Raw genomic sequence first — 27843 nt, 5'->3', positions numbered from 1 at the left:
CTCAGAGATCATAGAGGGAAAAAAAGTTGTTTTTTAGGTGGAGAGGTGAAAAATTACTGAATAGCAGGGGACAGGGGGGTTATCCTGAACGAACAGTTTCCATTGCAGCTTTCTTGTTTTCAGCATCATGGATGAGTCTATCTTGTTTCATTTTATAAAAACTGCAGTGATGGTTATAAAAGAAGTAGGTTCATCCCTATCAAACAAGGTAAAAACAATACTGAAAGAGATCCCCGATATTTAGGAAACTGGTGACTGCAAATAACACCTACTCAAACAAAGCAAAACCCAGTAGAGCTATACAATGCCTACTTCCATGTCAGTCTCATCAAAGGTAACTCACAGAACCCTTGACACCCCAGAGTCATCCATTTTGTCAGGATTTATTTCTTCGAAAACATTTCTTATAAATGAGGGGAGTTAAGGCCTCAGAATTAAACAGTTTCATCTAGAAAAGTCTTTCAAGAAAAGGCATGCTGTCCAGTCTGGCCAGAGATGCAGTGATTTAGGATAAATAAGTGTAAAGTAAGCAAAGTGCTAATCAGAAATTATGGAGTGTTGTGTCCCCCAGTGATGAGTAAAGGAATATTTAAAGTTCACAGAAGCCCAAGAATTTCCTAAGAAACATAATCAAACATATTTGCTTCTACTGACATTTCCCCGAATACAGAAAGAGATACGGACACTTTTTTCTTTCCCCAACCAAAATTAACTCCAGAACACTCCCACACCCTCCCATCAAATTAACGCAACACTGAAAATATCTGAGGGTTGTTTTATTTCATTTAAACAATAGGTTTGGGGCAACGTGGGAATTGAGCAGCACCTTTTAAAAAAACCCTGTCATGTGCTATAAAGGATAAATAGGTGAGTTTTAAAAAAACGTTTATGTACATATACACACACTAAACCAAATTAAAAATGCAGAAAGTTGCAAGGGGTTCTCTTCAACACCACAAGAGAGAGGAAAGCCTTATTTCACAGCAAGCAAAAACACCGCATGATAGGATTAGAGTGCACAATCACATGTAGTGCAGATACCGAACCATCCTGGGCCCTGGAAGCAGTGCAGCTAGAGCAGCACAAAGCTCCGCGGGGGCCCCAATTTCTCCTGTTCCGTAGCAAAAGCAGCACCAATTCTCCACTTCGGATTCTCCATTTAGGACGGCGTGCTGTGCGATCCCAGAGCCAGCTGCCCTGCCTACACCGGTTTCAGCAGAAGCCACAAGTAGTGAGCTAGTGAGAATAAGAGCCCCACAGCCAAGCTACAACACTGATTTAACGACAGCATTTCCACAACGAAGGTACCTTTGCTCCCCCATGTCTCTTGGGTGCTCTCCATAGGTCACGCAACGGACAACTCCTGATTATTTATTATTTCTGCTCTGTAGTCCCCATTCCCTACCTCCATCTTTTCCTATCTCATTTCCTCCTCACGACCCCTCTCATTTCCTACAGGATGAGAAGGAAATAAAATGAGGAAGGGGCATGTACATCTACCCAAGGGGATATTCAACAACCAAATGAAGCTTAAAAAACAATAATTCTTTAAAAAACATAATTAAAAAACTGTTAAAGTTCTGCAGACTTCTGGCAGAGTTTGGTTGTTTAGCCCAGAGGTCTTTGTCTTCAGGCCCTGCAGGCTATACTGGCGAGAAGCACGCAGTACAAGGTAAAATTCTGAATAAAAGGAGAAAAATGTAGACAGGGCCACGTGGAGAAGAGGCTATAACAAGGAAACCTAACACTTAGGCATTAGCATTTATGCTACACGGTATGCTTTCAAGAGAGTGAATTCCTTCCTGTTGGTGCGAGCTGCCCAGATGAAGAGAGCGGCTGCCATGAACTGCAGAGGTGCCGAGACACAGGCTAGGCAGAAGGACCAGCCGAATTCACCCCTCACATCGTCAGGCAGGGGCAGCTTCTTATGGAGCAGCTCGATCCCAGCTACATAGCAGCCAACCAGGCCCAGTGTACACAGTCCTGAGGAAGGAAGAAGTGAAGTGTGATGAGCTCGCTGTTGGAGAGCTCTGGCTCTCGCCAAGAGCTTCTGAAGGAGGGAGGGGAAGCGGTGGGTGGCAGGAGACCGACCTGCGAGGAAATGGAGGACTCCCGTGGCGATGGCAGGGTACAGGCTGCGACAGGCACATGCACAGAGCCCAATCAGAGCTCCAAAGCACATGAGGCCAAGGCTGACAAAGGGCAGAAGAAACTGCAATCGCCACAGATCTGCACGTTAAAGAAACACACAAGAAAGATTTCTCAAGGATGTGCTAAAAACTGACCTTGTCCCACCAGGTTATATTTCTACCCACACTAATTCATTGGCTGAGCTAAGAAAGGTCCAAAGGCTCCAACTGAAGTACGAAGAACTTTATTGGTTAACTCCCAAGCTCTTGTACCACATTCATGACCAAAATCTTTGCTAAAGCACCTAAGTTTTCATTTTAAACTTTGACCTACTACCTGTGCTACTTGGAAAAAAAAAAAAAAAAAAAAAAGCAGAGCAAGATGCAGATGCTTCCTCACTACTACCTGCATTTGGAAAATCCCATTCTCTTTTATCCGACTTTTCTACCTGCCAGACGTGAAAGACACTTACAAGTCCGATTCAAGTCTGTGCCACTGTTGTGGTTTCCAGGCTCTATGTACTTTTCCATAAACTGATCAGAGAGGGAAAAACTGATGCAGTTTGTAGTCATATCAGTTTCTGGAACAGAAAAACAAAAAATACAATTACCATTAGGTTCCCCTCACCCCATCTCTATCCAATTCCTCATCTTCCAACCTCTTAAGCTGGGAAGCTCCTCCAAGTTCTATTTTAGACAAACAAAACAAACAAAAAACCTCTCAAAAGAGATCTGAAGGACACGTTAGCAGGCAGTAAGTGTAACATAGTTACTAGAAGGAGGCACAGAATTCAAACATGCAGAATCTTTAAGCACTGATCCATAGATCAGTGCCATGCAAGTAGGGATAAAATGCGGCATATGATGTTTAATTATGTTGTCTCACATTCCTGTACTCCTGTAACAGAGCTGTGTTTATACCCACATGCAGAACGTGATATCTTACTCGACATTTCATGAAAAAAATGAGATAGAGAGGACTGCTTAAAGAAAAAGAAATACCTGCTTTTTATACTAATTTTCTCCCCTTTTGCCTCTCAGTTAGGTATCGCTTGGAGAATGCTAATGAGCAGAGTTGTTCTTACATTTATTTCAAAATGCATTTTCATTAGAGGAAAAAAATGTATTTTATGTAATGTTTTCTCCAGAAAAAGCATTTGAAAGTAATTTTTCCAAAAGGGTTCAGAATAAGGGCTTTACATACATTTTCAAACCCTACTTTGAAGGAATTAAAACAATTGGCTCACTGCACTTCTTTATATCCTCCAACAACTGTCAAAGAAGGGAATATAAATAGTTCAGACCATATCCAACACTACAAGGAGTCCAAAACATGCTGGTGTCACAGTGGGACACTTGTGACACTCAAGCTAAACGAATGACTAGCTAAAAGGATTGAGTGTCACCTTGATAAAGCAGTATTTTTCCCCCACTGCTGGATCCCTTGACCTCTCCTAGAAAGAGGGTGATAGGCAGAGCAACAACTGTATCACCTGATGGGCCATGGACACTAAGGAAAACCAAGTTACACTAGACTGAATTTAGATGAAATATAATGCGTCAAATTCTGACTCTGTAGCACTGACAGCCACAGACTTTTACCTTTCGCTTCCTTAAAAGCTTAGACTGTCTTTATTAAAAAAAAAAAAAAAAAAAAAAGGAACAAACATACAAGCTAGAAATAAGCTTTCTGGAGGAAGAAAGTGACATGGACATGTTGTGAGGAAGTTAGCACATACCCCTGTAGGCAAGCTAGGGAAGTGTTAGTTACTCCAGATACCTGGTGGGCTGTACCAGTGAGAGTTTTTGGGTACAGTGATACACCTCCGCCACAACCCAACTGTGCCATTGCACCGGAAGAGCGCATCTGTGTAGGTCTTCTCATCTGCCTCTTCACTGACGAATTCTTCCCAGACGCTCCGGCCAGCTTCTGTAATGTTCTCTACGGGGGACAGGGTGTGGTATTCGTACCAAAAATCAGTGCCGATGGAAGCTGCCATGTATATGGTGGAGATGAGGCTGAGAACGCAGGCGATTACTAGCGCTGTAGCAAAACGGTTATCCATCATCGCGCCCTTGCTGCTGAAAGGAAAGAGAAGGCCGAGTGAGTAACTCCTCAGATACTAACACCAGAGTTATCCCAGCAGCGTCATGCTGATGACGCCACTCCTGTTACGCAATGCGCCCTCAAGACAAGCATCTCTTCCCCTGCCAGGAGACTGGAAGCACAGCAGCGCTAAGTCTGCAGCACAAGCCCACACCCACAGGGTCGAGTGCTCAAGGCACAGCTGTCGCCTTCCTCCCAGCTTCCTGCAGCGCTCTGTGCTAGCTGCTCTCCTCTCTCCCTGAGAGACCAACAGCAGTCGTGTCCCCAGAGCAGATGGCACAGCTCACTGGCACTTCTGATCCTGACGGTAGGGAACCACAGAGCAGAGAATCCACCTACAGCGCTCAGTCAGAAGACTTAGCTTGCCTTAAGAGATTACCGAGGGTAGAAGTTATTTTTAGCCTGCCATCCCATACGGCTTCCACAGCTTGTGTTTACAGCACAGATAAGAATCGCAAGCATGCCAAAAAAGCTTTTCCAGACTGTTCACAAAGGGCAGCCATGCCAAGATACTGGAATGCCTTTTGGGAAACACTGAAACGTATCTAGGCACTAGAGACAGAACACGAAGAAAGTGCTGAAAGACAAGCTTGGAAATGACAATAAAAACTGCAATAATGCCACAGTGTGTACAGAGGTGTGTCTGAAGAACTAAAACAATGCAAGGGGAGTGCCCTGTTCCACAGGCACTGGATGACAGGAGCTTCCAAAACTGAAATACCTTCACGCACCAGCATGAGGGCCTTGGTCTGGCTCCCTGCAGGAGGTCACTAATTCCCTCCTTCACAGGCCCGTGCTCACAGCATAAACTCAGGGTAAAGAAGACATGTCAAAAAAAACAAACAAACAAAAAACACAGACTCCACATGCACTTACACTTTGACAGTACTGTGATTTTAATGAGTAATTGATTGCTAACACACGTAATGTTTTGCAGAGAGTGCAATGCATCAGAGGACTTCCAAATGCCTGTTATGCTGGTGCATTTGCTGTGCTTGATTACGTTTATGGATTATGATAAATCAGGCTTTATGCACCTGCCAAATAAAATATTAATCAAAGTTACCTTTGCAGCTAGAGCTATTCTGGTGGCATGAGCTACTATCTAATCAATTCTTCTTTATTGCTTGTTTTACCTTCCTTCTCCCACACACTCTGATCAAAACACTTTAGTCTTGTTTCTTTGCAGCTGAATGGAATGGAACAGGAAACAACAAATGCTTAAACATGCAACATTCACAAGGGAAAATATGAGTGCTCAAGTCAGACCTGCCAGTAAGAAATTCTGAACTATGAAACAAAGTGCAAAAGAAGCAGAGAGTTTCAAAGGCATACCAGTGTTTGCTGATAACAGTGCCCTTCTTGTTCCTTTTCCCTCCTATCTGCTCCTCTATTTGGTTCAAACTGACTAACAGGGCTGGGGACAGATGATATATACTTATATTATCCCATGTTTCATTTCTATTTTTGAAGAGGGATTGTTAGAGAGTATGCCTCATTTAACTGCTTCCTTAGAAAAGATCAAGAATAGAACTGTTTTTTGGTGAATTGACAAATAGCACCCATTTAAAGCACTAAGAAGTTCACAAACTACAACTCTGTGAACTGTGAATCCAGAAGCTGTGATTTTAAAATTCTGGCAATCATATTAAGAGGAAGAAAACACCATACCTGGGCTTATTCATCTAGAAGACGCAGAACCAAGTCCAGACTCAGAAGCAAATGCTCTGCACTGTTTCATCTTTGGTTACGCGCTTGCACTCTCCCTTGCTATCCCAGCATCTAGCTCAAAGCGCACAGGGCATTGGATGAGCAGAACACGGACAAGCAAGCTGCCGTATAGGGCCGCCCCTCTTTTCTTCCACACCGAGTTCACTTGGAGATTTATTCCCCTTCACAAACTTCTCACAAAGCAAACAGCACACGCGGCATCTCCGCAGCTAATGTCGTGCTGCCTGGCTGCTGCCCCGCTGAGCTGAACAGATCCCTGGGAACTGTTTCAGGTAAGCAGCAGAACCAGCTGGCGAGCAGGCCGGTCTGGATTTTCCACTACACTGCAGCCACTGCAAGAGGAGCCCTCAGTACTGGGCTCCTCTCTTCAGAGAGCTCTCTCTGGGAGGAGGAAGCACAAGTGAGCCTACAAGCTCTATCCTCAAAGTTGTATTTGATGAAACAAGGTTGTAAGCAGGACATTACCAGGCCACTGTTTTGCAGCCTTTTGCTATAAATGCTTACAAAGTCCTTAGTAGCTAGCATACAGAAAGAAAACTGGCTCAATAAGGTGTACTTTCAGATACGACATCCCTGCTGCCAGCTCCAGAACTTTGGTACTGGAAACATGCTTATCATGGCATCATTAAAATGCAACCACACGCTTCTGGCCAGCTTGCTAAGCATTGGGAAAAGTACAGCAGGTTTAGCAGAGTTATGGCAGCTGACAACCAAGAAGCCAACTGAAGAGTTAAGAAAAAATGCAAGCACTGCTCAGTGTTTGTTACCCACAGGCCAAAAGAGACATGGCCAACCAGTGATCATTGTGTAATGCACAGCTCTGGGGACAGGCAGAAGCAGGCGAGGTGGCTACAGTCCCTAAAAATTAGCAGGTGGTTTGTGTCAGCTTGCTCCAGAAAGAACACACATGGATTTGCAGAACGTACAAGACTGTGCCAAGGAAAGAGCACATCCCCACTTCCCTATAATAACAGACTTCTCAGTGCTTCTGCTAGCCCTTTAAGTACTTTCAGAAGACAAAAAGAATTACAGAAGAGATGCACTCAACAACACTTTAGGCCAGTTTTGAACTAGAAGTTCTTCCCACTGCAAACACCCCAGAAGACTGGACTATCCTGCTCATTTGCAGTGCGTACCCAGCGCATCTTCATTTGCAGCAGACACACGCCCACTTAAACGAGGTGTCCTTTGCTCTGTTACAGACAGAATCACGCTTCCAGCCCCAGGCAGAACTCAATGGGAGTAGTAGGCAGTGGCAGTCAAAGAGAGTTACCATAGAAAGATCACGAAGAAAGACGTAGCATGTTTCTGAGATTATGACACGCTTCCCAAAAGGTTTTGTGCAGAAAAACATGTAGGAGGTGCTTTAGCATAAGACTACTTACAGAAAAAAACACCCGCCAACATCACTACTATCAGAGCTGACAGTAATTATAGACAAAGACTGATACTAAATAGAAATACTTCCTGCCATCACAGACTGTCAGCAAGAACCTTCATCATTTTAGGAGAGGTATATACGTTCATACAGCGTTGCCAGCACACTTCATCCCTACAGCAGACACCATTTCAAATGGGTTATTCCTGAAACTAAACTATGCAGTGAATATAAAACAACGCAAGGCAGTGGCATACAGGCACTCAAGCATAAATGCTTCACAGGACATTGTAATTACTATTTTTTTAAAAAAGGAGACATATAAAAAATTCAAAGCATCAGTTCGTAAGAGAGAAGGGAAAGTCCAAACCAGCAGCAACATACAAAGGAATGGAAAGACACATATGCTTCACATAAGGAAAAAAAGGACAAGCTGTATAATTGAAAAAGAAATAACACAGAGGAGCACAACAGCAAGTATTGTGGCAAACAAACAACTACAAGGCTAGGAAATGAACAAGCATTTTACAAAGTCGCTATACGATGGGGGAAGGGAATACAAAAATAAAAGCACTTCTCTCCTGTGGCAGCAATCGCTACCTCCCCTCAGCCAGGAGCAGGCCACCACGCGTAGGAAGCTCATTTCACTTGCCATCACAACAGAGGAAGGCCACAAAGGCAGCCTAGCGAGGGCTGGCTTTTTTACATAAAACATGCTTGCGACTAGGCTGCTGTGGGGTAGAAGAGAAGAGGAGGAAGGGATGAAAAACAAAGAAAAAGCGAGCGTGGGGAGGAACACTGATACACAGGAGCCTCTTTTTGGCACTGAGGGTAAAAGCAGGGTTAGGAAAGGACGGCAGCGAAGGGTTTTTTTACCTCAGCGCTCCCCGCCGCCCCTCAGCACAGGGTTCCGGTGACCGCCGCCCACCTCAGCGCGCCGCCTGCCTCGCGTCCTGCGGGAAGCCAAAGCCCTGAGCACCCGCAGCCGCCAGCCCCGGCTCCTGCAGCCATCCCGGCTGCGCAGCGCCCTCCGCGCCTGCTCCGCCGCCTGGAAGCACAGCGGCGGCCATCACCCACCCCGGGACCCCTTCCTCCCCCTCCTCACAGCCCCGGGCCGCCCACACACGGCCCCGGCCTCTTCCTCGCTCTCCTCACGCCCTCAGCACCCGCCCGCCAACGGTCCCCAACGGTCCCCAACGGTCGCAACCGCCTCGGCGCGCGGCACCCACCGCCCGCCGCCTCGCGCCCCCATGCCACGCCCTCGCCGCGCGAGGCACGCTGGGGGATGTAGTCCGCCCGCCCGCCCAGCCCCCTGGTACCGCGGGCCCGCCGCGAGGCACGCTGGGAGTTGTAGTTCCCCCCGCACACCCGCCTCGCTTGGTGCCCTCAGCTCAGGCTGGGGGCTGGTAGCGCCTGAACTTTCAGTCAAAACCCCTGCTGAGTTAAACAGCTAAGAGATCCCCCAAAATCACCCCAAAATCACCGCTCAGTGCCCTTCTGCCTTCCGCAATGTCATTACTTCGTCTCCCTCTGCAGCCACAAAGCTCAACTTTCGTCCCTTTCTGTTCCATTTCTTGTAAAAATGGTGCTGCGATATCCTGGCAGTGTGACTTGGGAAAACACCACATTAAAAAAAAAAATAAAAAATTAGTAAAAATTACAAAAAACGGCAGCACTGACTCCATGCCCCACGTTGGACGTTGCCCCCCGTCCCTGGTCCCTCTACCCATACAAGCTGCAGGAGGTCTCCTAACAGTGGTTAGCAGCCACCCGCTGAGAGACCTCCACGCCCAGTTTTGGTTTCACCAACCTCCAAACCAGCAAACGCACACCCAGCAAACGGAGTCACGTCCAAGGTTTTCACGTCTCTGGGGACTTCTGGGGAAAGGACCCCATCCAGCTCCTCTTCTCGGGCGGCCAGGAAGCATTTTTTTCAGTGGGATAAGAGGCTAGGATGGTGAAGGTGACATCAGTGATGGGTATTTTTAGTTAAAAAAAAACCCTTTCCAGCATGGCACACCTTTCCAAATCATGGTGCTGGTTCACCAGCACCTCATAACTCTCAGCTAAGAAGTTGTCTGGGTTCTGACCACATTTAGGCTGGATTCTAAAATATTCAGCATTTTTATCGATGGCCTGGAAGAAAGCAGAGCATCATCACTGATAAACTTCACAGATGACACAAGGCCTGAGGGAAGGGTAAATAATTAAATGGGTAGAGCACTGGTACAGGGTGACCTGGTCGTTTGGAAGCTGGGGGCAAGCAAACATATGTGTCAATAGGGTCATCAATGAGCATGTTCATTTAAGAGCACAGAGTGGTGGCTATACTTGCATGGCAGAAGACTTTATCCTGGGAAAAATGAAAAGGACAAATGAGTCATGGTGGATTACCAGCTGCCAAGATGTGGCTGTGGCCAAATAAAACCCCATGTTCCTGCAGCCATGGGTGTACAAACAGAGAAATCACAAGGAGGACAGGAGTTATATCAGCTCCGGAGTTGCCACTGGCTGCTAACATGCTGTGTCTAGTTTTGACATGTTGGCATAGCAGAGATGAACCTGAAAAGGGGCATGAAAATCACTGTGCAATGAGAAAGCCTTTTTCAGGGAAACATATCAAAGAAGGTTAGCCAGTACAGTATATTGAAGAGAGAGCTAAGGAGTTACAAGATCATAAAATACAAGTAATGACAACAGGGAACAAAAAATCAGTAATAATTTTTCGTGGCAAAACTATCAGAATTTGAAGCTAGGAAATGTTTAAAGAAAAAACACACACAAAACAACTCTGTATTGTAAACTATGGAATAAGAAGACTTGCAATCACTATAAATCATAGCGAATAATCTAACACTGGCAAGCCTACAGTTTTTGTTTGTTTGTTTCCCTAAAAGATCTAATCTTGTAAAAATGAGAATCATTTCTGGAAAATTCGTCAGTCATTGCTACTCCCATTATTGAATTAGACTACATTGGCCTCTTCTTACTCATCATCCGCCCTGATCAGTGATATGTGCAGCTGCTTAAAAACAACCATAGGAAAGAGAGATGCATGTCCATTTAATTTAATTTAAAATGCTCTCAACTAATTTCACCTGCTTTTTTTTTTGTTTGTTTGTTTTGTTTTTGTTTTTGTTTTTTTCTGGAAGAAAACCACTTCATATAATAAGGGTAACCCAATAAAAACATTACAAACGAATGTTCACTGCTAACACCGATATTTTGCCATTTTCTTTTCACACCTCCTTAATCTGCTTCAGCAGAACCTCTGCTAGATCAGATCAGCTACACAATAGGATTATTCCAGAAGATTTTCAAAGTAAAAGTTTGCTTTAGAAACTGCGGTAGTTCACACATGAAAGCGCAAAGTGAATAATGCTGATGGCTACAGATTAAAAGCTGTTCCTGCCTTGTGCAGATCTGTAGTTTCTTAGATAGCAGACCTGCATCGTGTCTTGTACCTCCAGCAAGAGTGTTCCAGCACTGACAGTTTTACAGCGGTGTTGCAAACAAGCTAACAAAAACCTCCTGTGTTGTAAAAGAAAATCTTCATACAAAATTTGTGGTGTTCTAGCTCCTGCACATTAAGGAAAATAAGTAAACACTCAGAGGAGGAGGCATTATCTGTATTAAATGGAATTGGTAATGGATGAGAAATGAAAAAGACTTGTTCAAATACCACATTCACTTCTTTAGTTACTGATTCAGACCTGAAAAAGGTGCTTGAAAGATTGCCTATTTCTTTCAGTATTACTAGCTTGTTTTCTACAAGATATTGCTTTTCCCAACAGATCGTCTGTAATAAAAATGGCAGTTTTAATTTTCGTGTTTTAGACACAATCTATGAACATTTCACACAGACAATGCAGCAGAAATCCCATGGATTCCCCCCAAACCTTTATATAGTCACTCTGGTTTTATTTTTGCCTTCTGTATTTTTCTATCTTTGGCACAGAAGACTGTGGGCAAAGCAAATCCTACCCTAATTACATTTTTCACAGAAAGAAGACCTTCCAGATATGCTTCTTCCAAATACGATGAATAGCACAGGTTCTCTGTAAAGATACCCACTCAACCTCCACGTCAGGGGTCTCCAAACTTTTTTGATCATGGACACCAATTAGTGAAAGATTTTGAGCGTGCACCTCCATTATATGTACATTTATTTATAAATCAATTACACTTACTACTGTACTAACATATTGTGCACATCATAAAACAAACACAAAAATAGAAAATAAAAAAGGATGAGAAAAAGAGGAAAGAAATAAACACTTTTTCAAAAATAGTTTTATTTACTAATTGCACCAAAAATATTTTCTTCCCACATCCCACGTTGAAGACCATTTCCTCTAGGTAGGAAACTACTTCAGCCCATCCTGGTGCACTTCTCGGCACCTACAATTTTACTTGAATCAGTTCCACCCTCTCCTCTTCATTTTGGGATGAAACTTCTGTTATTTGGCATTCATCTGGTTTCCTCTGAGCTTGCCTTCACCATAGTTGTAGCACAGTAGGACAGTTTCAGCCAATATTTTTTTATTTGGTCTGCAAATCTCTATTCCTTACAGAAGGTTTTTGAAGCACAATCATTTAGAAACTACTACACTTTCTTTCATGGCCAAATGAAGCTCTGTTCCTTCGCAGCATTTATCATCATTAATAATTTACTGATGCACACTAATTTCATCTAAATGCCTGTGCTTATATAAAAGCACGTGTACAGGTTAGAATAAAACACTTAACCTAGCAGTAAAACAGATCAAGAAAAAAAAAACTACCCACCTTGCTACCAGAAATGCTTCAATTGCAGAGATCTGTCAGGGGTGGTGGTGAAACAAATTAAATCAACAAATTAAATCAACACCCCACATACTTCCTGTACAGATAGTTTTGCTGCATATCTTTTACTCATTTTGCCATAACATTATAAGGCTACCATAGCACGTGTCAACAAGCTTTACCCAACTGAGAACAATAATCTTAAATGTTTTCCCTCGCTACTGTCAGAAAAGCTGCTGAGGCTTTACCAGAGTGTGATCATGTTTTGAGCTGTACCTGCCGTACCGAGCAGCTGCCTGCAGTTCAGCGACTGCAGTATTTCCTATTAGGCAGGTTTAAGGAACGGCGAAAACACCGACACGACGCACTTCACAAGTGCATTTTTAAAAAAACAGGGCCATCAGAGAAGCAGAAGCGCTGAAGTGGCTCTGACCACACGCAGGGCCACAACAACAGCATCTGTCGCGTGTGGTCACAAGAGCTTCAGGTTCACTCTCAGGTTCAAAACAACTCGGCACCTGGTGGCCGCGCGTTTCACATTGCCTCAAGAGCACTGTGGCAAGGGCTGGAGAGGATGGGTACCCCGGGTGGAAGGAAATACGCTGCAACCAAGCCAGTGGCTGCTGCTGCAGCAGAGCCTTTTGTCCAGGAAAAAGACTGACACCTACCTGGGGAGGTCCGGGAGGAGGAGGAGGGTGCTGTAGATGTCTAGGAAGGTATTGAGGAGGGGTGGAGGTTGTCCTCCTGCTAACAACAACTCTCATGGCATCTCTGGGTCTTGGCACGTCGTGCTTTCTAGGGTTATCTGCACAGCAGCGTTGTGAGGGGCATTTCTGTGTGCTGAGTGTTTTTGAGAGCTCTCCGTCAGGGAAATGAGCTCTGGAAGACGCAGATCCTGTGCGAAGATAAGCCCTAAGCAAATCAATACCACATTAAAAAAAGACAAGGCTTACAGACCACCTGCAAACACACCTGCTGCTGCTTCACTGAGGCAACTACAGACAGCTTCATCATTTACAAGAATACATCATAGCATTTTTGCAAATCCTCTGTCCTCTCTGACGCATTCACGAAGTACAGAGCTCACCCCAGAGAGCAGAACTGATCCCTGCTGGAAAAGGTTTACTGTTCAATTTTTTGTTTTGCTATGTAAGGCTATTAAATTGCACGGAGACAACACGGTGAGGCAGCACAAGCACAAGAAGGCATGGGTATATGCTTATCTCATGGTTCTGTTAAGCTTCTTTAAAAGTTACTTGCTTTTTTGTGTACTTTGGGATGAAGAGAGGGAGGGAGGGAATTTCAAGGAGCGAATTTCAATCTTGTGATGTGAGATGTAGGGAGAGAAGGCTGTGCCTGATTTATAAAGCTTGTGAGAGAGGAGTCCAGTAGTGCCCCATGGAAAGGAAGGCTGTCATGTATAACGGGCTCCTTATTAATCATCAAAATATCTGCAGTGGACAGCAATGGACCTAATACCCCTAGATCCATCAGTGTAATAGCAGCTGTCTGCCTGTCCAGGCTCCTGGAAGTCTACCAAGTACCTTCCACACTGGAGAGCACAACCTCAGCACCTCCGAGTGAGCCTGAGGGCATCCAGAGTGCCCTGGAAGGGACAAATTTGCTGCCTGTACGATGCAGAGTTTCTCTCTGCTTGTGGAGACAGACGTATGTGGTCCTGACCTACCTGGCTGGGACTGGAGAGCTTTCCAGGAACGATTTGCTCAAAGCTCTGAGAAGCCCCAGGACACGCCGGGGCTGTGAACATGCAGGTGGAAGGGGAAGGGGAAGACGAACTCATCTGCAGAAGAGAGGAAGGATGATGAAGAACAATAGTAGAGGTTGTTTCAAGTTAGTACACACTGACAAAGACGTAGTAACATCGGTACCTCAAAAAGTGAGAATTTTCACTTGATTTATGCAACACCACAAGAGCTGACAGTACGGTTAAGCTACAGCTGGAGCCGTGCACGAAACTGCGAACAAATGACGGAGGAAATTAGGGCTCTTTAGGAAAAGTGGGCAGCAAATCTAAGAATGGCTCAAAGGGATGCAGGCTTCGGGGTCAGGAGGAGAAGGACCACGCCACCATTCTGGGGAACAGGAGTGCGGCCTACAAGGAAGCTGGTGCAGGGATGGGAACACCACGTTAGGATTCGGACCCTAAATGTTTTTGGCCTAAGCACACCAAATGAGAGAATTACTCTCAACAGAAAACAGCAATCATAAACGAACAAAGAAAGTACAAAAGCCTCCAAGCTGCAGAAGAGCTGAGCTTGCCCCAAAGGGCAACTTAGGCAAAAAAAAAAAAAAAAAAAACTTGACGAAAGAGATAACGTGGCACCTGAATTCATCACTCTTTACAATCTTTAACCTCTGCAAACCAGTAATATCCTGTCCTAAAAAAAAATAATAAAAAGTTCAGAATCTTGAAAACAACCTTCCACCCCCCAAAACAAAAGCAATACACAAACCTCGTTCACCTCTGCAGGCAAACATAAAATGAAGATAAAATCAGTAAAACTAAACCTGATTTTTTTTCTAAAAAAAAAAGCTGCAGCTCTTTATTCATAGGATGGGGTTTTGACTAATCAGAGACGCTCGCCGCTTGTAGGTTTCCTACACGATTGGCTAAAAGTGTAAGAATTACCCCCCCCAAAACCACTTTTCTCCTCCTCCTTCCCCCTCTCCTCCCCCCTTATCACGAACATGTTTTTAAAGCAGGCCTCGAGGGGAAGGGTAGGGGGAACTCGGAGCCTTCCTCAGCACCATGATGAGGACGGCCTGGCCAGAAATGGACCTCAGCCAGCTGTCGCCTGTGACTATGGTCACTTTGAACTACGACGACTACTTCTACGAGGACAACTGCCAGTACAAGCATCTGCAGCACATGACTACTTTCCTCCCCATCCTGTACACCGTCGTGTTCCTGGTGGGCATCGTCGGCAACTCCATCCTGATAGCGGCCTTGGTCTTCAAGCGCCGGGTCCAGAGGCTGATTGACATCTTCATCATCAACCTCGCCGCTTCTGACTTCATCTTCCTCATCACGCTGCCCTTCTGGGTGGACAAGGAGGTGTCGGACGGGAGCTGGAGGGTAGGATCTTTCCTCTGTAAAGCCAGTTCTTTTGTCATCTCCGTCAACATGTACTGCAGCATCCTCCTCCTCACTTGCATGAGTGCGGACCGCTACCTTGCCATCATGTACCCCGCTGTCGCCAGAAGGGTCAGGACCAGATCCTATTCCACCGGCCTCTGCATCTGCGTCTGGGTGTTATCCTGCTGCCTGGGGATCCCGACCCTGCTGTCCCGGGAACTGAAGGAGCGCTACGGCAAGACGTACTGCGCAGACAAAGCCGTGACAGAATCCAAACAGATCGTGTCGCTGATGATGTTGATCCTGGCTTTCTTCTTCCCTCTGCTGAGCATCCTGACCTTTTACTGCTCCATCACCAGGAGGCTCTGCATGCATTACCAGAGGTCCGGGAAACACGACAAGAAACTGAGAAAATCCATCAAGATCGTCTTCATCGTGGTGGCTGCTTTTGTCATCTCCTGGGTGCCCTTCAACCTCTTCAAGCTCATGGCCATCCTGTTGGGACTGCGGAAGCTGCCCGACTGTTTTCCCGACATGGTGGCCGAGGTGGGCATGCAGGTGAGCAGCCCCTTTGCCTTCGCCAACAGCTGTGCCAACCCTTTCATCTACTACTGCTTTGACAACTACATCCGCAGGGCCATGCTCAGGTGCCTGTGCCCGTGGGTGAAAGTCAGCAGCAGCGGCAGCGTCTCTGACACGTTGGACACCCGCCTGAGCCACTCCTTATCCAATTTCATCGCAGGGGAGTACGCTGCTAGGAAGAGGAAGCGCTCGGTGTCCCTCTGACTGGGAGCCAGGACCGCGCAGGAAGGGACCTCTCTCTCCAGAGACGGCAGGAAAAGACTAAAGCAAGGAAAGGGGAAAAAAAGAAACGAGCGACAGAGGCAGAGCTGCAGCTGTAGTGCAGCCGGCACGTCAGGCTGGAGGAGCAGCACTTCCCTTTAAAGACAGGTAAATGGAATAGGAAACCTTAACCGCTGACCTATGGTTCACGGTGAGTGCTGTGTCGCTGCACCGTGCAAGCCTGAAAACGCCACCCTGAGAGAGATCCACGAAGCCCTCCCAATACAGGCAAGGGGGAGGCCGATCAGTCGGAGCCACCCCGAGGCAGGCTTTGAACTGAAATGCGGGTTTTCGTTCTGCTCGGAGCAAGAAAAACACAAGGATTGCTTCTCTTTGGTTCCTAGCCTACACACGAAAGCATCGCAACGTCCTGGAAACAACCTGATTGATGCTCCTTTTCTGGAGGTTTTCTGAGTTTAGAAATGCAATGTTTTACTGAATTGCTGTGTTACCTGCTGTCGTAACTTCAGCCTGGTGTGTTTTCCTTAAAAGTGTCAGCTTCTTGATTATGGGATTAAATCTCAGTTTTAATCTCAGTTTTAATCGCATTAATTAAGATATGTTTCTAGCCCCTATGATTTCAGAAAAAAAAAAAAAAGGTCGAAGGCAGAGAAACCAGAAGACAAGCCAATGAGACTCCACATTTAACATTTTTTCTTAAAAACGAACAAGTAAAAAAAAAACACAATAACAACCCAACCACAAAGACCAAAAAAAAACAAAAACAAAACAACACCTTCACAGCTTTTAAGATGTTTTTTGGGTTATCTGACACAATTTCTGACTGCTTGGGTTGCTGGATAACAGCAGGATGCTGTGCACCATTCGAAGTCCAGGTTTGCTGAGTTTAGCTGGGACCAGTTTATGTCAAGATACAAGCAAAGTCAAATGCAAATGTGCCTGAAAAGCAAAATTAGCCAGTTTCACAAACGTTTGAGTGAAACACAGAATGCTGAGAAACCTTGGGTGCAGGAATGCTCACAGAAAAGGAATTCAAAAGCCTCACTCTGTTAGTTCATTGATACGAGTTAAATTCTGTACATAAATAGTAATAATAATAATAAAAGCTCTATGAAGCTGTTCCATTCCTATTTAGCAGTCTCTGGGAAATGCAGATGTCTTGCATTTTATACACTGTGGAGGAGATACCACTTTGCTGTCAAGTCTGACAGCAAATGGGATGGGGAAATAGGGAATCTCCTCATTGTTAACAGCTGTAACACCTCGAAGAACAAGCTGAACAAATACGGCGTGAAGCAGCTCATCAGAAATCTGGTAATGGACTTCTCTTTCTAAATGGCAGTGACAGAAACCTTTTCTTAAAACAAAGGGTACAATGTTTTAAAGTGCACAGTTAAAATATGAATTGGACTTCCAACAGCACTGATACCTTGGCTGTGTTGCAATGTCTTACATTCTGTCGTCTCTCCTGTAAAATGTTTAGCTTAACATGCTGCTGCTTGTCATAAATACAATAAATCAATACCTTAAAGCACCCAGGGTGTGTAATGTGACTGAGTCAAAAGACTGTTAGAAACTTTCCTTCTGTATTTCCTGATTTTTCGAGATTTCTATCTTTCTTCTCTTTTACACTTAGCCTTTGAAGTTTTTGAACTAGCTTTCGCAAAACCCGCAAACGTGTTGACTTTAGAGGCAGAAGACATCTGATCACAAAGTGATTTAGCAACATATATGGAAACAAATCTTGAACTGCAATAACTAAAAGATATGTAATGATATTTACAGCCCTTTAAGTAAGGCATTTTCACTTCTGCCAGCTGAAACCAAAAAGTCAGCAAGTATACATCTTTGGCTCTACTTTTTATAAAATAAAATAAGGTGGTGATAACTTCCATGAGATGCTACACGGGGAACCCCTTCCCACTTCACTGGGGGCAGAGTTTAAAGCTAAGCTATATGAATTTGGTTCTGTGATTGTTCCCTTCTTGTAGGGATGGGAATAAGCTTTGCCAGGGCAGGAATGAGCTGGCCAACAGACCAGTGCCATCACTGACCCGAGCGGCTCAGGCACGGCTCCTTCACGAACAAAGGATCTGCATCCATAGTCCTGAGATCCTTTTGAGTGTTAGAGAAGAGACTTTTCCATTTCATTGAAGCTGAGTTGTTTTCTAGGTAACGAGGCGCAGCAGATTGTTCCTGGAGTAACACTGAGATGTTTTGTAAGTGTGTGGAAAATAACTTTTATTCTAATTAAAGAGGGTGATTAACAAAAAGAGCAATCACCTCTGACCTAGAAAGAAGACACAAGAACTTGCAGGGTGAACAGTGGCACCCCTGCAGACGGGCTGCAAGGCTTCAAAGAGAAGACAGCTATACCACAGCAGCCAACACAATTCATCAAAACCAGAGAGAAACGGGCAAAGCCCTGAACACTGTCTGGTCACAAGGGAAAAAATGTGCTAACTGGGTGATGGAGGAGGTACGTCTCTGATGCAACTGCAGCACAACTGCATTCATTACAGCTTTTCCCTTGCCTTGCCTTTCCTCTGTATTCTCTAAACATCCGTAGTAGGGATAAGTATTGTGAGTGTTATGAATAAATTCTGGTATTTGCATTTTTTCTCGAGACTTGCAGCAGAGCTGCTTAATGAAGGCAGAGACACGAAAGCAAACCTCACCCCATGGCAGCACAAGCCCATCAACCAAGGCATAGACCCCAGCCCTGCTAGGGTAAGTGCAGGCAAAAGCATCTTCTAGCCATCCACAGATGGCTGAGATGAGATGAGGGGATCATCAAAGAGATGCTGGGATGTGTGCCTGGGTTGCAAGGGAGTACCTGAGACACACCAGCTTTTCACGCTCCCCTCCCTTCGCTGCATGCATTTTTATTTTTTTTTTCTCCCCCACTACCTCTTCTAAAAGGTTTTGTTTTTCTTCCTCCACGTGAGAAACTTTACTCCCCACACCTAACTGCCACCCGCCTGCTTCAGGCTTACAGATGGCACGCAGAACGACGACTGCATTTTCAGACCTTCCTGTGTCTGGAAATCAGAGCGCTGCAGTTCAAATTTCAGTCTTGTTTGCAGTGACCTTCAAAAACGACCATCTCAATTGTCTCCTCTCGCCAACCCTTTACCCTCTGTCTACTTTTATTAGTATATAACAAGTGGCTTATTTTTTAGTTGAAAAAGAAAAGAAATCTCTGATTTACATTCCAAATAACCTGAGATCTATATTACTGAAAAAATATCACATCTTGTTTTAAAGAGCATTTTCTTAGTGAGTCAGACTCACTTATTATTTCCCTCAGCCTCAATCCCATCCAAAGCGGAACAATCTCTTTGGAATAGAATAAATCTACAGGAATTTCAGTTATTTTAAGTTAGTGCTGCTGCTTTCATTTGGTTTTGCTTCAAAATACCAGACCAAGTTGGACCACTGACCTAGAAAATCTACCAGGATCTCCTTCCACTACCTAACCTTTCACACTAGCCCCTGGAAAAAAAAATTAACAATAATAATAAAGCAAAAAATTTGCTAAATATTTCAAGGCTTGAAGAGAATCACATGCAATGCCACAGCAAATGTTTCAAATGAGTCAAAAAAACCTACAAAGGAGGCAACTAATCAATCAAAGCAAAACTCTCAGGATTATTTTAGGCTTTCATCCAAAAGATCATACCCTATGAAGATGCTCATTTTATTTTTGTGAACTGCAGATCTGTTTTAGAACGTAAACGTTACTTTCAGTTAGTTCTTACAAGCGTAAGACAACAGAAGTAATTTGAACAAGCTTCTGGAATTTTGACTACTTCATGTTAATATTCATTATTTGTTTGATAGCACTAATACTGCTTAGGATGGTACCAAAATTATCGTGATTTCAAGTAATTAACCTGGTAGTTTTGAGTAAGGTAACAGCCTGCCTATTTTATCCTTTTTAAAAGAGCTTGTTGACTCCAGAGTGCTTTGCTGTGTGACATGGAAGAGTTGCGATTCTGACATGACACCTACCATGGATCTTGGTAAGCAATCTGGACTTCTTTTTAATAAATTGGAGATGATTCCAGCTATGAAACGTGGGGTTTGTTTGTTTGTTTGTTTTCAATCTAACGTCTCCTTTCATTGTCATGGAAATGTAGCACGGTATTACTAACTAGAAAGCTGTCCGCAGCTCTGGGTGGGAACGTGCATCTGCCCATCCCACAGAGCTTTTCATGATTTCAGAGATATTTTTGTACTGCCTTGGAATGAAATCGAGACCTCTGAGGTTTTCATGAAAACAACTACAAATAATAATAATAAAAAAAACAATCTAGAGGTTAGTGCTCTTTCCTGAGGTGTACACAATTGAAGGTCAAGTGCCTCTGCTTCTTGACGTAAGTCAGACCGGGTCAGATGCATCTCTTGGTCTCCGTTTTGGCTTCAACGAATCAACATTTTCCAGAAATAAAGTGTTTCATCTCAACACAAAGGAAAATTGTACCCAGAATCGATGCTTACTTAACTGAGCAAGGAATTTACGCAGCCTTCATCTCAGCACCAGATGCACCAGTGTGGACAGCTGCACAAAGATGCTGCCATGCTACATCCAGTAAAATCTGTTGATTGCTGCACATGAACAGTAAGATAAAATAGAGAAATAAAAGAAATAGGAGAAAATAAGGTTTCTTTTACAGGTGCTAGTAAAGCATATATTATAAGTGGATGCCAGCTCACGAGTGGGGACACTTACGTGCACTTTTAGCAGTTATATACTGCTGGAATATCAATTTGCTGTTCCTGTATAATCACTTATATTCATGAGTCAGCAGAGACTCGTGAGTGGATCTGCAAGCAGTGAACACAAATCATTGCGTGCTCCAAAATTTCTAACTGAAAAACAATTTTGGTTCTTCTCATGTTTAAAAGGCTCCCAGTTAAGGAACATTATTTGAGGTAAAAGCCTGGCAAAGGAAGAACAGGAAGAAGTTAAAGCAAATGGCTTGAAGATGCTCCTACAATGGGAAACAGATCTACACAGACTGGTTACCAAATATGCCAGCATTTTGCATGCAAAGAAACTGAGATTGGATGATGAACAGGAACAAGGGAAGAGCTCCCTAAATTCCTGCCCAGTGGAAATACGCACTGACAATGCATTAAAATGGACTCGAAAGTAATTACTATGCTACCTAATGTCACACACACAGGTAGCCCTAGAAAGCCAGAAGCAGCCCACATTACCTCACGTAACATTTTAATACCGTACCACAAAACCTGCAGTTAGTGCACTCGAGGTTTCAGTAACAGCCCAAGCACCTGCTCAGTTTCCAGATGTGGGTCTTCAGCGCCCTGCTGGAGTCCCACTGCATGTGACAGGAGGTTCTGGAGAGCCCACGTGTGGGAACTGAGTTCCCACACGATGCTCAGTAAAGTCCAGAGAGAATCTGGCCCCAAACACCTAGGCATGTAAGACAGGAGTTCATAATAAAGTACTAGAACGTGAAATACGGGGGATGAGAAAGTGAAGAGGATTCATCACTCAGAAGGAAAGCCCTACAAAGGCCATGCTGGTAGGGCTGTTATTTATTTTTAAATACGAATTGAATTGCAGGTCTTATTTTCCCAACTCACCGCTCCTGTGTTTCTGTAACAGATAAATGCAGCTTTAGAAATAGGGGTCACGTGTTGTGTTTGAGAGCACGCAACATTATCAGTATCAATCATCTAAATAATGCATTGTAACCAAAATACATCTTTTCAAACTTCAAAACAGTTTCTTTCTTAGTAAGAGATTCGTATTCTTAGTCAGAAGCTCCCACTAAGTCCAGTCAGTGAACTTACTTCCTCTACTGTTTACTTTTCACATTTTCTAAAGCACTTGGGGTTTTACCACAGGCATCCCTGCAACAGAAGAGAAGAGACCAGTGGTTCTCTGGAAATTTGGACTGCATTTTGCTGCTGGGGTAGGGCACGGGGGAGGCAAGGCCGGAATCTGTGCTGAAAGAAAACGCTTCCCACGAAGTGACTGGTGACTTCTGAGGCTTTCATTTGTGGATGTCTAGCTTCAGACCCTTTGCAAAGCACTGATTTCCAGAAAGGGCTGAGTACTCGGTTTCTAAACAGCTGGTTCCTCCAAAATAAATCAATTAGATAATCACACAGAATAACTGGATGCGTCCAACAGTCACTAGTCAAGTCCGTAAGCAACCCACCTTTGTCCCAAAATTTGATGGTCTTTCTCTGTTTGTAGATAAAACTAGCTACTATTAATGCAAAATGACAGCTGCCACCTGAAGGATGCCCTTTGTTTTACCCTGAGTTTGAGGCAAAGAAAACCAGAGCGAGCATGAAACTGCGTGACACTCTGCTCTGAGCATGAAACTTGGACGGCGGTTTTAAAAGCCATCCAGATTTTCAGTCTAGCTTCAAAACCAGCGGGCAAAATGCCCAGAAGGACAGACCTAAAATGCAAAGAAGAGTTTTTGCGCTGAAGAACACCACGTATAAATCGATATATTTGCCATATACAGTCGCACGCACCTGACTTGACCACTCGCTCGACTTCCCCCCGCGCGCTGCCGAAACACCTGCATGACCACACAGCCCCGGTCCTTACCACCCATTTCCCCCGTCACCCCCTCCTCACCCTCCCTCCTCTGGGAACCACAGAAATACCTACCCACGCTTCACATGCAGCAAAACATAAAAACCATAAAAAAAAAAAAGAAAAGAAGAGATGCACGCTTTTTTTTTTGCACAGCTTTGAACCTGTGGGAGTTGCCCGCCACGCGTGCAATCATGCCACCGAAGGAAATGTTGCAGGTAAGGGTGGGAGCTCGACAGCTCTCAAGAAATACATGCACGTAAACCTCTGCCCTCCTCATAGCCGGCCAGGACAGTACAGATGGAGGGGTGTTAGGAGGCAAAGAGAAGGCAGGTGACTTTACTGAGAAGTGCAATTGCATGCCCAAGGCTTCCCAGCAGCTCAGCTGGAGGTGAGGTGAATGGCACCCGGCTATTTTGATTTCCCATCAAAGAACGTAGCACCTCAAGGCACTTAGGAATAGTCAGGTAATTAAAAAAAACATGTGCGCACCTTGCTGGTACAGAGAAGTCAGCTGAGAGAAAAATCAAGAGAATTAAGGGCACGGAGAGACGTGGAGAGCACCTGCTTCTTTGCAGGAGCAGAGCAGGGCATGCAGCAGACAGGAGGTGTGCTAAAACAAGGTGCCCATGAGAAACTAAGCTGGCACCTGAGAAGAGAAGACATTTTAGAGCAAGGTTGCTGTGCAAAAAGGGAAAAGATCTAGCTGGAGGAAGCGAAGGATAATCCTGAAATAACCCTGATAACCCCACAGCGTCTAGGGCTAAAGTTTTGAGAGGATAAAGCAATAGCAGTGTAGCATGCTCCCACCTGCACAGCTCCTGCAGAGACTGCAACCATCCCGAGGCTATTAGAAACATCCAAAATCCTTGCTGAAAGGTGATGCAACCCTCCCACTATTCTTATTTTTCAAGGACTTTGGCAACTGGACTTGTGACGCTTCTAAATCCCTAACCCCACTGTCACACAAATAAATGCCACTTAAAGTCGGTGGGGAAACTCCTGTTTTCACTGGAATCATGCGGAGTTTTATAGGGCTAACTTCAAGAGAGTTGGGGTTTGGCTGCATGATAAGACCGAAAGCCTAACCCACAGACTGCGCAGCCAGCAGTGAACTCAGTGGGATCAGCGTGCCCTCTTTCAGAGTTCATGCTAGTGATTCATCTCCAAACAGCCTGAGGTCCCATGGAACTCCTATAATTACACAGCCCCCCGCAAAGACAAGAGGCACCTGAATAGATGCTCGGGGCTGTGCTGCTGGGCTCAGTTCCCTGATGGCATCGGCCACAACTTCCCCAAATTGCCATTCAGCAGATGATGGTGATGGGAATCTCAGTGATGGATGAACAAGCCCCGGGGGACTGGGACTATCTGCTTGGGCTGCAAGTTGACACTAAAGTGCATGCTGGCATTTCTTCAAGCACACCAATCCTGCGAACCAGCCAGCTGAAAGCAGCTCAGGTGTCCTAAACCCATGTCCTCACCCACAGTCCACATAAGCCAGTTCATACCCAGCCAAACACCAGTGGTCCATGAGTTTGCTTCATGTGTTTGAAGGCTCGGTCTCCCTTCTCCGGATGCCTTCCCTGGGCCACGTCCCTGGACAATGCTTACTTCGGCCAGATGTGAAAGCCAGAGCTGGAAAGAGAAGCTAAGCATCTCAGTAAATAAATAAATAAAATCTGTATTTGTCATAAGACCTGATAGGATAGCATCTGCCCTAAATCAATAAAAGGTCCAGAGGAAGTGAAAAAGGAAGATTACAATAAAAACAGGATTTCCAAAACACTGCACAGACTGAACGACGACCAAAGTATACGTTTTCAGTCTTATAATTAAACTAAAACAGCAACAGCAAGCAGCTGTCGATTTATCTCGTGCTGAACCCGGCCTTTGCATGGCAGTGTCTGCGTTTTTACAAGGCCAGAAAATAAAGCAGGGCCTCCTGCCCCACGGTGGGTAGGTTTTATATGGTGTGCAAGACACACGTGGTGCCACGGTAAGAAGCCGTAGTGTTGGTGCCTGCCAAGAGCTGTCGACAGCTGCTGGTTACAGCCGTGGAGAACGGCTCCTGTTGGCAGGCAGGACAAAGACAGGCAGCCTTCCTTTTATTTTAAGAAAGTCACCATGTTTTCTGACTCATGTTTTAATGCCAATGTCATTACCAGTGCAGCACAGCTGGAGGAGACCTCAGGCAATTGTCTAGATCACCAACAAATACACGTCGACTGTTCTTGACAAGTATCTGACAAAAAAAAAATCATACTGGTAGCAATTCACTTCTCAGAATTCAATCAATGCGTTGAAAATCATGAAATCCCACACAGATCTGTTTAGAAAGTCCTCTTCCTCGCTCTTGAACTTGCTGGTTTATCCTCAAACCACACGTGCTTTCTTTGCAAACAGGAATGAAAAGAAACCTCCGATTAAAAAGAAAGCTGATGGGCTGTGAGGCTATACCCAGCCACCAGCCCCAGCAAAGTGCCAGCTCGATGGGTTGTGCCAGCCAGCTGTCACTTGCTGGGTCATGGCAGTGACACCACAAACATCCGCACCCTGTGGCAGCAAGTGCTTGCGGAGCAGGGAAGTACTTCTAAACCAAAAAAGGGTAGTTTTAAAATAAAGAAGGGCAGGGTTAGATTAGACTGTAGGAATAAATTCTTTCCTTTGACGGCGGTGAGGCCCTGGCACAGGTTGCTCAGAGAAGCTGTGGGTGCCCCATCCCTGGAGGTGCTCAAGGCCAGGCTGGATGGGGCTTTGGGCAGCCTGGGCTGGTGGGAGGTGTCCCTGCCCATGGCAGGGGGGTTGGAATTAGATACTCTTTAAGGTCCCTTCCAACCCAAACCCTTCACGCTCAGGATTTTGATGCCATGTCTGGCCATGACATGAGTTAGCAGTGCCTGTACTGCCTACCAACCCTCCATGGGGGCTGGCAGCCAGTGAGCCACCCAAAAAACTTGCAGCACTGCCTGGTACTCTTCTATCTTGCCTTTCACCACAAGCATTTTTCTCCAGGTTGAGTGAAGGCAATTGCCTCCAGCCTATTTCCAGCACTGCATGTGGGCTGGCAAAAGCTACAGACACCCGCTGAGGCGACGCGATGCAGACGGTTTTTTTTTCCTCCCTCCGTCTGTCACCCAGTGCACCCTCGGCAATAACGTGTAATGAAGCAAAAGGAGCTCACCATTCAAGTGGAAAAAATTTAAACCGAACTGCTCGTAAGAAGTCGCTGAGGAGGATGAGGACAGAGTTTACATGGGCAAAGGTTGCTTTTACAGACACGGAAGCTGAAAGTTGGTATTTTCTGCCCTATTTGCAGCGCTAGCCTCTTCTGAGCAGATGCAGATCAGCCCCATCACTAGGGTCAAGGCAAGAAAATGTACTTTCATGTGACACATTTTTTAAAGAAATCATTTGGAATCATTTCAGCACTATTTTGGATGAAGAACTGATTCTCAATAAATATTAGAGTATAAAATGTCGTGTGAGCATTGGTTTTACACAAATGATCTTTGTTTTTCTGAGGTATCAAACTGTTATTTGGGAGAATGGTTAACTAAAAATAAAACTCGCATTCTCTCCCACAAGTGGTATCTACCAGAGTTGTTACATATGAAATGTAACTAATTTCAAGTCAACTTTGTTAGAAATCTACAAGCTCCTTTTAAATCTAAAACCACTGCAAGCTTTTACCTGCTAAACGACTCAATGAGTTGCTTAAATAGCTAAAACAGCAGCACCTGCACATAACTCCAGCAGTTTTTGACACCCAAACAGGAGAAACACAAGAGACTTCACACTTTTGCACTGAGCAGAGCAGCTCAGAAGCTAGAAGCAGGGGAAACCTAAAAATGTTGAATTAGCTCACAGCAACAATGGCAGCGTCACCTCCCCTCCTCCTCCCAAAAAAGACAGCATGAAACTAAGAATACCAGTGTGACCTCTAACTATTAACAAGACTAGGCCTTTCTATTTTTTCTTTTTTTTTGGTTTTATTCGCAAAAGAAGAGCCCAGCGTTTTACTGACCACAACAGAAAGCAGCTGGGTCCTGCAGATGCCGCCGCCGCCTTCGCGGCACCACGTGCGCCATTTTGTGGACCCCGGCGCGATGTCCCTGGTATAGGCCAGGGACACAGGAACCTCTGGAGGGAACGGAGCAGCCAGGACAAAAATATAAACCATAAAAATAAAAGCCAGGACTAAAATAAAGCCGTTCGCAAAGGATGAGTTGCATGTTTTCTCTTTACAGTCCCCTGCAGGCCCTGACCCGAGCAGCCTCCAACACAGTGTCTGAAGCAGGTTCGCTGGGGGTGCTGCTGCAGACCTGGTGCAAGTGGCTGTGGAAATGGCAGAGCTGTGCTCTTCGCTGACACACACCTCAGCTACACCTGTGCGTATTTATTCTGCTGGCACAATCAGTGCCACTCGGGGCTATAGGGAACCATCTCTGCAAAGTCTTTTTCAGAGACACGGCCTCCCACGAGGCATGATGAGGTACCTGATGCGATGGCCTGTGCTCAGACACCACAGTGTTCATGGCATGTTAATGAAGCCAGTTTTATCTCGGCTACTCTCAGGGCATCCTTGTGGGTCCCTGCCACCTCGATATCCTACAGCTCTAGGGCGGTTAGCTCACACCTGCAGCCCCTTACGCTGTGCTTGTTTAGGTCCGGAATAGCGAAAACGGAAATGCTTCTCGAAGCATTTTTCTTTGCAGAATCGCCTCGCCCCGCGTCCCCCCCAAAACCCAAAGCAGACACAGCGGGATGCTGCACTATGGGGCTGGCCGGGCTCCCCGCTCACCCCACAGCGCCGTCACACCCAACCGAAAGCAGCCCCCGCCTCGCAGCGCAACCCCAAAAACCCAACTTCGGCGTGGAAACAACCCCAGGGGGTCCTCCCCACCCAGCCTGGCCATAAAGCAGGAGGGAGATTGGGGCACAACCACTCCTTCCTCCTCCTCCTCGTGCTCTGACCCCACTCTCCCCATGCCCGCTCCCCCCTCGAAGCCGGCATGGCGCAGAGCGCTGCTCGCCCCAGCCCTACCTGAGCGCCGCGGCCGCTCCGCCGCATCGGGACCCGAGTGTGGCGGATCCGGGACCGACACCGGGACCTGGACCGGGTTTGGGGCCGGGTTTGGGGCCGGGGGAGGCGGCCTCGCGTGCGAAGGGAGCTCGGCAGCGGTGCTGCTTTGAGTCAGGGCCGGCCGCGGCGGCGGGGGA

General features: G+C 45.5%; 2 protein-coding genes across 7 annotated transcripts; one reads left to right on the top strand and one right to left on the bottom strand.

Annotated features, from left to right (window-relative positions):
- Positions 1–761: 761 nt before the first annotated feature.
- On the bottom strand, positions 762–27834 carry CLDND1 (claudin domain containing 1). Of its 6 annotated transcripts, XM_084512930.1 has the most exons (10): positions 27668–27703; positions 14475–14529; positions 13818–13931; positions 12799–13042; positions 9156–9294; positions 8222–8298; positions 3910–4211; positions 2603–2710; positions 2092–2229; positions 762–1983 (listed from the first exon to the last, which is right to left on the bottom strand). In XM_084512930.1, exons 7-10 carry the CDS (start codon positions 4196–4198, stop codon positions 1763–1765), a joined length of 756 nt encoding a protein of 251 aa, XP_084369056.1. In that variant the 5' UTR covers positions 4199–4211; positions 8222–8298; positions 9156–9294; positions 12799–13042; positions 13818–13931; positions 14475–14529; positions 27668–27703; the 3' UTR covers positions 762–1762. The 6 variants fall into 6 exon arrangements, with proteins under 6 accessions (XP_084369056.1, XP_084369055.1, XP_084369057.1 ...); XM_084512929.1 differs by lacking the exon at positions 14475–14529 and having other exon boundaries at positions 27668–27834; XM_084512931.1 differs by lacking the exons at positions 14475–14529; positions 27668–27703 and having other exon boundaries at positions 13818–13937.
- On the top strand, positions 14480–17565 carry GPR15 (G protein-coupled receptor 15). The gene has a single exon (XM_084512917.1). It carries the CDS (start codon positions 14901–14903, stop codon positions 16011–16013), a length of 1113 nt encoding a protein of 370 aa, XP_084369043.1. The 5' UTR covers positions 14480–14900; the 3' UTR covers positions 16014–17565.
- Positions 27835–27843: the final 9 nt, after the last annotated feature.

The sequence above is a fragment of the Aythya ferina genome (assembly GCF_964211825.1).
Source record: "Aythya ferina genome assembly, chromosome: 1".
Classification (NCBI taxonomy): Eukaryota; Metazoa; Chordata; class Aves; order Anseriformes; family Anatidae; genus Aythya; species Aythya ferina.
Note: the sequence above shows the minus strand (reverse complement) of the source record. Positions and strands in the feature narration are given on the sequence as shown.